The sequence below is a fragment of the Xiphophorus maculatus genome, chromosome 15 (genome assembly GCF_002775205.1).
Source record: "Xiphophorus maculatus strain JP 163 A chromosome 15, X_maculatus-5.0-male, whole genome shotgun sequence".
In the NCBI taxonomy this organism is placed as follows: Eukaryota; Metazoa; Chordata; class Actinopteri; order Cyprinodontiformes; family Poeciliidae; genus Xiphophorus; species Xiphophorus maculatus.
Window position 1 is genome coordinate 4198512 of NC_036457.1, and position 10252 is coordinate 4208763.

At 39.6% G+C, this 10252-nt stretch overlaps 2 protein-coding genes across 2 annotated transcripts; both read right to left on the minus strand.

The window, feature by feature from the left end:
• Nucleotides 1–1174: 1174 nt before the first annotated feature.
• On the minus strand, nucleotides 1175–5527 carry LOC102225480 (C-C chemokine receptor type 6-like). Its single transcript, XM_023348059.1, has 2 exons — nucleotides 5419–5527; nucleotides 1175–4213 (listed from the first exon to the last, which is right to left on the minus strand). The coding sequence occupies exon 2, from the start codon at nucleotides 4202–4204 to the stop codon at nucleotides 3083–3085; it is 1122 nt and encodes a 373-aa protein (XP_023203827.1). The 5' UTR covers nucleotides 4205–4213; nucleotides 5419–5527; the 3' UTR covers nucleotides 1175–3082.
• A 732-nt stretch (nucleotides 5528–6259) lies between these two features.
• LOC102225221 (C-C chemokine receptor type 6-like) lies at nucleotides 6260–10203 on the minus strand. The gene is made up of 2 exons (XM_023348082.1): nucleotides 10089–10203; nucleotides 6260–9034 (listed from the first exon to the last, which is right to left on the minus strand). Exon 2 carries the CDS (start codon nucleotides 9023–9025, stop codon nucleotides 7928–7930), a length of 1098 nt encoding a protein of 365 aa, XP_023203850.1. The 5' UTR covers nucleotides 9026–9034; nucleotides 10089–10203; the 3' UTR covers nucleotides 6260–7927.
• Between the last annotated feature and the right edge of the window lie 49 nt (nucleotides 10204–10252).

A 10252-nucleotide genomic window follows, 5' to 3' on the forward strand; every position in this document is an offset into this window, starting at 1 on the left:
GGCAAATCTCCCAAGTCACCTTCAGTTCAGTTCAGTCTGAGTCCAACAGCAAGTCTTTAAGGTTAGGTTAAGAACTGACAGGAGGAATTGTCACTTCCTGTTTCCTCATATATTGGCCACGACTTGCTGCAGGCTTTTGAACACATTATGTTAGTGGATACTACGGTGGCCGACAGGTGCAAATGCGCAGCAAAAGAGAAACATGCAAACAAACAAAAAAAAACACGCGCACAAATTAAATGCGGCAAGCAAAAAGAGAGACGCAAACACCCCCGAATGAAATGCAGCAAACAAAAAGTGTTGAAAACGGAAGTGCTCCAGACCACTAGGGGGAGTCAAAGAAAATAGTATTCATTTCTATGGGACCAGATGCAAGATTCAGAGAAAGAAATTTGAAAGAAAGTAAAGGTATCTCTCTGAATCTTGCATCTGGAAAGTGTGATTATTGTGAGAAGTCTGAAACAATAGAGGATGTTATTTTAGAGTGTTGTAAGTATGAAGAAGAGAGAAGATGCATGCTGAGAGAGTGTGTAGGTATTAAAGAAAGGTTTAATTTAATAGAATTTTTGAGGAGAGATTTCGGGAGTAGACATATTCAAATAATTATTCGGTATCTTAAAAAAACAAAGCTATTTCATAGGATATGAGTAGAGCAAGTTGGGTGTGAGTGTGTAAAGAATATCAAAGAGGGGTATATAAAGCTATAAGCAAGTTGGATAATATAAGCAGGTGTGTATGTGTGGGGGTATGTTTAATCAGGAGTTAATGGAGGGAAAAGGTAGAAAGTGAAAGTTTATAGACCATCTCGAACCACACTCCATACTGGTAAGTGGCGGTAATGCTACTGTAAGTTTGTTGCCAACCGCCAATAAATACCAAGAAGAAGAAGAAGAAGAATCTTGCATCTGGTCCCATAGAAATGAATACTATTTTCTTTGATTCCCCCTAGTGGTCTGGAGCACTTCCGTTTTCAACACTTTTTGTTTGCTGCATTTCATTCGGGGGTGTTTGCGTCTCTCTTTTTGTTTGCTGCATTTCATTCGGGGGTGTTTGCGTCTCTCTTTTTGTTTGCTGCATTTCATTCGGGGGTGTTTGCGTCTCTCTTTTTGCTTGCCGCATTTAATTTGTGCGCGTGTTTTTTTTTTGTTTGCATGTTTCTCTTTTGCTGCGCATTTGCACCTGTCGGCCACCGTAGGATACCCTTTCAATCTCCTGTCACACACTGGGACATACTGGAGAATTCAATCTGGAGAGACTCAGACGGAGAAAAGGGAAGCAATTAGAAAAGTTTATTAGCAGCATGATTTAAATCTTTGGCGCTCGGGCCCCAGCTGAGGACTTTGATTATCGCAAACTTGCGATGGGCTCGGATGAGCATTCCATATGCTGTTAGGAATGTCATCCCCCGGGACCCGGCACTGGTGGTGGAGGCCATGAAGGATGCGGCCGGATAGCCGAGCGAGTGGAGGTGAAGGGGTGGAGGTGGGTTGAGCTCTGCTGGAAAGCGCAGGATGCCATGGATGGTGGTCCTTATCAGCTAGAGCTTGGACGGTGATTGGACATGACGAGTCTTGGACCGGCGCTGATCAATCAACAGTGATGAGCCGGAAGCTTCGGTTGGATGATGTAGGTGGGGCTAAAAGAGGCTTCGAGTTTGAATTTGCGCCTAGGCTTCATGTCACCAGTTTGTTCATTGAGTGGGCGGGGCTTAGGTGATGTCATAAATATCATCAAGGTCTTACATATCCAGTTTGGTGCAAATCGGACAATGCGTGTTGATTTAGAGCCAACTGGATGCAAACGGCGAAGGATTGGAATTTGCCAATCTGCCAGGCCCAGTTTGGTAAAATAAGCGACTTCCTTTTGGAAGGGGGCGGGGCTAAAGTGATGTCACCATCTGACTATGTGAATGTGATGATTGCTGGTCTGTTATGACCAGCAATCATAACAGACTGCTGGTCATAGTGAGATGAAGCTGGGAGTTGGCGCGAGAACATCTTGGTGTTTTATGGCGAATGGTCAGATTTTGAAGCTTCGCCACGCCCGCATGCTTTCATGAAGAGGAAAAAAAAAGCAGTGGGAGAAGTTTGCTCAGATCTGTGTGCAAAAGAGATAAAATAGTGACTTTGATCCAAAATGGCCAACTTCCTGTGGAAGTTACACATATATACAATTTCATTGCTGTTGATCAAAGGATGGGTTGGGGTTGATTTTTAAAAAAATTGTAGGGGGATGAATTATTCCACACAAACTAAATATTAGGATTAGGACTGATCATATCGAATGTGGAGCAGATCGACTGAAACATTTAGAGCCAGACGTATGAACACAGGGGCGGGGATGTGATGATGTCAGCATATAGCCACATAGTAACATCCAGTATACAACATGGATGACTCAGATTAAGGCTGGTGTAATTCAGCCATTGTTGTGAAAGTTACAGCATTTCCTTTGATTTGGTGAGCATGCCAAGTTCGCAATTTGGCCACTCTCCCTAGACATGGCCAAAACCACAAGATTTTGATAACTTTTAATCCCCCATTTCTTAACTGCATATTGAAAGAGGCTGAAGCCAATAGCTCAAAACCATTGGAGGAAGACTCCAAAGTTTGAGTTGTGTAAATGTGAAAAGAGGCTGAAATGACCCAAAACAGCAACCTCCCTGTAGATTTCAGGACATATTTAAGAGACTTTGTTTACTTGATTTTTGGAGCATCCACCTACATAACCAGTTTCAAATCCCTAGGATGTACTATTTTTATCTGTTTACACGTTGAGCAGTTTGACCACACCCACTTTTGATTCCATTAAAAACTTTTAATGCGAGGGACAAATGTGGTGAAAATTGGTGAGTTTTCAGATATGCTCGGGTTCCTGAATTAGTGTTTTTGGATGGAAAAGCAGAAACTGAGCAACAATTAACACAGATAATGAAGTTTGTTTTTGTTTTCTCTTTTAATCCTTTTTCAGTCTAACATATTGTGGCTGAACTGTGCTTAAGAATAAAAGTAATTTTCATGTTAGTCAAGTTTGGCATTTATAGACCTCCATGGCAAGATCAGAGCTTCTCACACAAATATCTTCATGTAAGAAAAGATGTGCTGGTTCTGCTGGGACCATCAACCGAGCGGCGAATTGTGGACATGTAGATATCGGAGGTGACCCTGGATGAGTGGCGCGGGGCGATGTACCTCTTACCCGCACACCACAGGTCATGGAAGATCCTCATGAAGTGGTTCCTGAAGTTCACTCCGATGAAGGCGTACAGCAGCGGGTTTAGGCAGCAGTGCAGGTAGGCGACCATCTGCAGCACAGACATCGCCATACGCAGTGAAGACTCAGCGTCACAATCACGATGTTCGAAATAACTGACGGTGTCATACAACAGGGCCAGGTTGTAAGGCAAGTGGCAGACGATGAAGACGAGCATCACCACCATCACCACTCGGATCGCTTTGTGTCGCTTGTAGTTTTTAGCTTTCTGCAGGGTGATGATGACTGAAGTGTAGCAGAAGATCATGATGAATAGCGGCAGGAAGAAGCCAATGGCCAGTTGGGTGCTGGGAACAGCAACCTTCACTATGCTAGCAGTGTTAATGTCATCAAATTTCCACTCACAGACGTACTGTGGATCTGTTGGCTCTTCCTGTTCGGTACTGTTGAACCAGGTAATCTCATTATGTGATGGTTCGTACCAATGGTAGAAATGGAAAGTGGGAACAGACACCAGTAAGGCAAAGATCCAGATCAGGAAACAGACAATGTGGCTGCTTGACATCGAACGTAACCTGAAGCTCCGGCGAGCCTGGACGATGGCGATGTAGCGGTCGGTGCTGACGCAGGCTAACATTAGCATGCCGCTGTACAGGTTGACGCTGTAGGAACCACGCAGCAGCTTACAGGCAACCTGCCCCATCGGCCAAGAGTACAGCTCGTTGTAGACGATGAAAGGTAGAGCCAGCACGAACAGCAGGTCAGCGATGGCCACATTGAGCAGGTAGACGTCAGTCATGGATTTGGTTCTCTTGTAGAGGGCATAGGTGAGGATGACCAGGCTGTTCCCCACCAAGCCCAGGATGCAGATGATGGAGTGAATGTAAGGACCAACCACAACGTTCAAACTGTTGCTGTCACTGAAAGAACACGGTCCATAACCAGAATGGTCGTAATAATAGTCGTCTGTGTAATTATCTGAGGAGTTCATCTTGTTTTGCTGTAATAAAAGCCAAAGAGAAAGTTAATTAAAATATGTTACAATTAAGGCATTTGTTACTTCAAGGCTGTAGTTCAGTAATTCTTTAGAATGCATCAATTTGTTTCTGTTTGTGTTTTAAGTGCCTTAAAGTGACATTTCTTATGACTTTAAGAATGTTTCACTGATTTCACCAAACAGGTTCTCAGTCCAGTTTTAGAAAACTTCAGGATGAAGGACGGATGTTTCCAACAGTTTGAACAAAAAGCTAAACAACATTCACTGACTGGCTGTTTCTCTGTCCGTATGTAGATGTGTTCATAATCATCTCTTCACACAACCTGCCTTTTCTCACAAGAGGAAGGAAAAACACAAACCATATTATATGCAAATAGTCACATGAATGTCAGAGGAAGTTAAAATGACCTTTAAATAAGTAAATATGTTTACTCAAAATCAAGTTTCCTTAGAAGGTCCATTCAGAGATTAGGAAAAACATTTTAACAGTAACAATTGGGTAATAAACTGATTACATATTCACTGCAAGATTTTTACAATTTATTACTTTGTTGTCTTTTAAATTTTTCTAAAATTCTCATTCTGAAGAAACAGTTTCCAATCAATCAAACTTTATCTGTAGATAAGTTTCAATAGAAATGGCTTAAGTGCACTGTCCTGGTTAAAACAGGCAGACAGGAAAAAAAACACAAAGCAGGAGTTAACTTTTTACATCAACTGTACAAAGGGAAAAGACAAATGCTTCCTTACATTCCCTCTTGTTCTTTTCCTGAACTGATTGGTCATTTTATTGTTTTCACAATAAACGTATATTAAATATGGCGTAGAATATAAAGTTAAATTATTTCATTCCCATGTGTTATTTCCTGGAGTGACACATCACCACATACTGGGTGAATAAAACATTTTGGCAAAATCTGAGATTCTACTTTGTGACCATAATATGTATTGGTCTTAAATACATTCTACAATATAATCACTGAACCGTGAAACAATAAGATGAACCAAAGCTGCAGGATCAATAGAAGATCTCTGCATTCATCCACAGTCATTCAAACCAAACATCTTTTCAGTTTCCATAAGAGTAATGGGAACAAAATCTTTAAAACAACTGAGATTTTACTCAATCATCTAAACAATCCAGCTTCAAACTAAAAACTAATCTGCAGCGTTTCTCTCAGCAGTAGCTGTTCAATCTGGATTCTCACCTTCTGAGGCTGATTGACAGACAGTTTCCTCCTGGTTGTGGTGAATTAAAGCTCAGACTAAAAAAGCCGATCCTTTCCAAGTCAGAGCTGCTTTCTGTGCAAATGCCTTTTTGTTGCTTCGGTGTCTAAAAAACAAAATCACTCAGAGGAATATTAGGAACTATCTGACCTGTAACAACTGTTGTTCCACTTTAGCTTTTTAAAGGTCATTTTAAAGTTCCTCAGTACTTACTCTGAATTTCATTTTTATATTTATATCAATATTTGCATATATAATTGTCTGCGTTCCTCCTTCCTCATGCGAACTGGAAGAGAAGGTTACAAAAACACAACAGAGTAACAGACAGAGGCTAGCTGGTCATCAGTGAAGGTTGGCTTCAAATCAGGAACTTATTTTGTTTAAATTCTTGTTCAGCATCTGTGAAAACATCAATCCATCATTGTAAAGTTTTCCAAACCATAACTGGTTCCAGTCCTAAAATGGTGCTTGTACTGGGCCAGTTCTAAGGACCCATTTGGACTTCAAGTTAAAACAGTGAAAAGTTTTAAAGAGGCAGCAATATGCATTTTCCAGGCACATGATGTTAATTCCTAGCACTATCACGTAACTGTTTCCTTCAGTTGTGATAAAATTTCTCCATACACAAAAAGTAATTTATAAAATTGACCTGTAAATGGTTGCCATGGGAGATTAAATGATTTCTCAAACACGCATGAAAGAATTAAAACAACACTCCAGGTATGTTTTTAATGAGATAATAACATCATAATGTGATGCAAAACTCCAGGAAGTCAAAGGTAAAATGATTAATGTTTTATTTGTTTAATATTTCTGCTTCTATTCTGCTGCATTTTGTCCTCATTACTCATCTTCAGCTGTGCTTTATTGCTAAGTGAAGGTCCAACTTCTTCAGAACAACTTAAAGGGAATGAACTCAATCTCACCCCCCAGTGGACAACTGCGGAACTACATGCACAAACATAATGGCAAACGGAAAGTGACAGGAAACAGAACGTACAGCTTCCTCTTTCAAAGCAAATCATGAACACATAACACAAAAAGGTTAGTATGAGAACATTATCCAACATATTCAAATCAACTGATTAGAAATAATTAGGGTTTAATGATACATATATCTCAGTTTAATTAACCAAACAATAAGAATTGATTCCACAATATAAAAATTACATCTATGAAAGAAAAGGAAAAAGATTTGTACCTCACATTTTATCAACAAAGCAATTCAAAGTGTTTCACATGAAAAACTAAAATAAAAATAAAAAACAGACAATTAACTTTACACTGCAGTGACAAACCCAATGCTTAAAAAGAAACAACAATCTAGACAAATTGCTTTAAAGTAAACCTACCAACCTTCCAATCATCAACAAAATCATTTAAAAAGCTGCTTCAACAGTTAAACAGGTTTAGTGACCTGAACCTGTAGAGACACATAAAGACAATTACAAAACCAGCCTTCTATGGCCTGCAGAACATTTCCAGGGAGGATTTTCTGGGTGTTTCCTTATTAATTTACTGGTTGTTCATCAGTATTGATTTTATCTCCTCATAGTTATTTATCGCTTTGTGGCAACATGCTTTAAAAATAAAATTAATAACATTTAAGAACTAATGAACACAAAAAGATCTTGAGAAGTTTATTCATCCATTTATCTTTAGTTAAATTGATTGCTGCAACATGGTTCAAGTGTTTACACCATAAAAACATAATGCAAAAACCAATTATAAAACAGCAATTAACATGATTTTTTGTCAAATGCCATCATCAAAATCATCAAGAAAATAGATTAGAAGATTTGGAGAACTTTGAAAGGTTAAGATACAGATAGACTCCTACCTGAAAAGTGAAATTTAATTGAAAGTGCTTGAACAAATTCTTAGTTTAAGGGTGTGAATCTGACTACAGAGGATCATGACGTATTTATTGGGTTTCCAGGTAAAAACTGCAGGATTTATGTCACAAATTTTGTTAAATTGCCTCAGGGCAGTTCAGGCTACAATGTAGTAGCTCAGCACCATCAGCGTGTGAATGTGTGTGTGAACGGGTGAATGGGTGAATGCAGTGTGAAGCGCTTTGGAGTCATCTAGATAAAGTATTATACAAAAACAGGCCATGTACATAAACAGTCTAATGTTTCCTTTTCAGAGGGTGGTGGACACTTCCTCTAAAAACTCTGAACTATCAGAAACATCTTCCGGTATTTTTGGATCAGTCCAGAAAAATATGATGACATTTTGATGTCTTGTGTAAATGTATTCAAAACAGAGATGTTTATTCCTTTACACATTGCTATGCCTCAAGCAGAAACCATTTTCATCAGCAGCCAAGATTCTTATGGAAATTAAGCAACAATAAACACAATGAGACCTCAAGAGTTTGTAATGTTTTGATTTTTCTTTTGAATAATTTCTAACATCTTCCATTTGTGGTCAGATTTTGCTTTGGAGATCTGCAGATCTCAATCAGAGCTCCTGAGACAATTAGCTTCACATGCTAAAAGACGTACTGTCTTCATTGGTCCCGTCAATGGAGAGGCGGCGCGGGTCGATGTACCTCTGACCCAAACAGCACAGGTTCTGGATGATCCTCCTGAAGTGGTTCCTGAACTTCACTCCGATGCAGGCGTACAGCAGCGGGTTCAGGCAGCAGTGCAGGTAGGCAACGGTCTGCAGCACAGACATCACCGTGTGCAGTGAGTCCTCCTCGTCACAATCGCTGTGTTTGAACAAATTGACTGTCTTATACAACAAGGCCAGGTTGTAAGGCAGGTGACAGACAATGAACACCAACGCCACCACCATCACCACTCGGACCGCTTTGTGTCGCTGGAAGGTTTTAGCTTTCTGCAGGGTGATGATGACTGAAGTGTAGCAGAATATCATGATGAATAGCGGCAGGAAGAAGCCAATGGCCAGTTGGGTCCTGGGAACAACAACCTTCACTATGCTAGCAGTGTTGCTGTCATCAAATTGCCACTCACAGACGTACTGTGGATCTGTTGTCTCTTCCTGTTCGTTGCTGTTGAGCCAGGTGATTTTATTATGTGATGGTTCGTACCAATTGTAGAAATGGAAAGTGGGAACAGACACCAGTAAGGCAAAGATCCAGATCAGGAAACAGATAATGCGACTGTTTGACACCGAACATAACCCGAAGCTTCGGCGAGCCTGGACAATGGCGATGTAGCGGTCGGTGCTGATGCAGGCTAACATTAGCATGCCGCTGTACAGGTTGACGCTGTAGGAACCACGCAGCAGCTTACAGGCCACCTGCCCCATCGGCCAAGAGTACAGCTCGTTGTAGACGATGAAAGGCAGAGCCAGCACGAACAGCAGGTCAGCGATGGCCACATTGAGCAGGTAGACGTCAGTCATGGATTTGGTTCTCTTGTAGAGGGCATAGGTGAGGATGACCAGGCTGTTCCCCACCAAGCCCAGGATGCAGATGATGGAGCGAATGTAAGGACCAACCACAACGTTCAAACTGTTGTTGTCACTGAAAGAACACGGTTCATAACCAGAATGGTCGTAATAATTGTCATAATATTCATAGGGTGGAGCAATGGAGTCATTGGAGATGTTCATCTTGTTTTGCTGTAATAAAAGCCAAGACAATATTTATCAAAATATGTCAAAATGACAAAAGAAAGAAAACGATTTTAAACAAAAATGCTTTAATGGTCATAAAGAACCAGCAGGTGGCGATAATGTTGACATTAAGACAAGTTGAAATATTGAGAAGGAAAACATTCAAAGCACGTGAGGCTTTCCTTTCTTTTTAATTCTACTTAGTTGTACAACTAATATGTAGAATTGGTGATTAATTTTTGCAGTTCAGAAAATAAGATTTATTAATGAACATTATACAAAATACATTGGTATTAACATTGTAATAGAGGAATATTTTGAATAAAACTTTTAATATAAAGTTTTCCAACAAGTCTGAATTTTCTACATTGAAAATAAAACATATAAAAGCTGGAGCTGCCAGAGGGAGGAGGTATAATAAATAGCTCTGACTCCACAGGGTTCAGTTTTGGAGTCAGTTCACTTGACTATATGTGTAAAGTGCAAACGTTCGAGTAAGGGATGGCGACGACGCACAGGCATATTTATCATTCCTATTTGGTAAGAAACTGATAAACTCATTTTGGAGTGAACTATCAGTCAGTCAAACTTTATTTGCAGGTAACTTTTCGTACAAATGACAGAAACACATACGATACTATTGGTAAAAATCCTCAATTAAAACATGAAGCAGGAGTGTGTAAACATTTTAGATTAACTTTATTTCCAAAGAGAAATGCTTTTTTTCCTTTTCCTCTTCTTTGACTCAACTGATTTGAGCTTCATTTTACTTATTTCTCACGTCTAACCATGAATATTAAGTCAAATTATTTCATTTCCTTGTATTATTTCCTGGAGTGATAGAGCACCATGACTGGGTGAGAATATAATTAAACAATAAGCAACAATAACATGAAACAAAGCTGCTAATCTAGCAGAAGAGCTCTACATTCCTCCACAGTCATTCTAACAAAAAATCTTTTCACTCTCATTTCACAATTTAAAATAATTAAGATTTCATAAAATCATATAAACAGTTAAATATTTCTGTTATCAGTCTTTGTTAAATCAGGATTCTCACCTTCTGAAGCTGATTTACAGACAGTTTCCTCCTTCCTGTATTGAATAAAAGCTCAGGCAGAAAGCCGATGGTTTCAAAGTCAGAGTTACTTTCTGTGTCAAAATGATTCGACTGCTGCTAAATATTCCTGTTGCTTCAGCAATTAATTAAACACAAACCCTCAG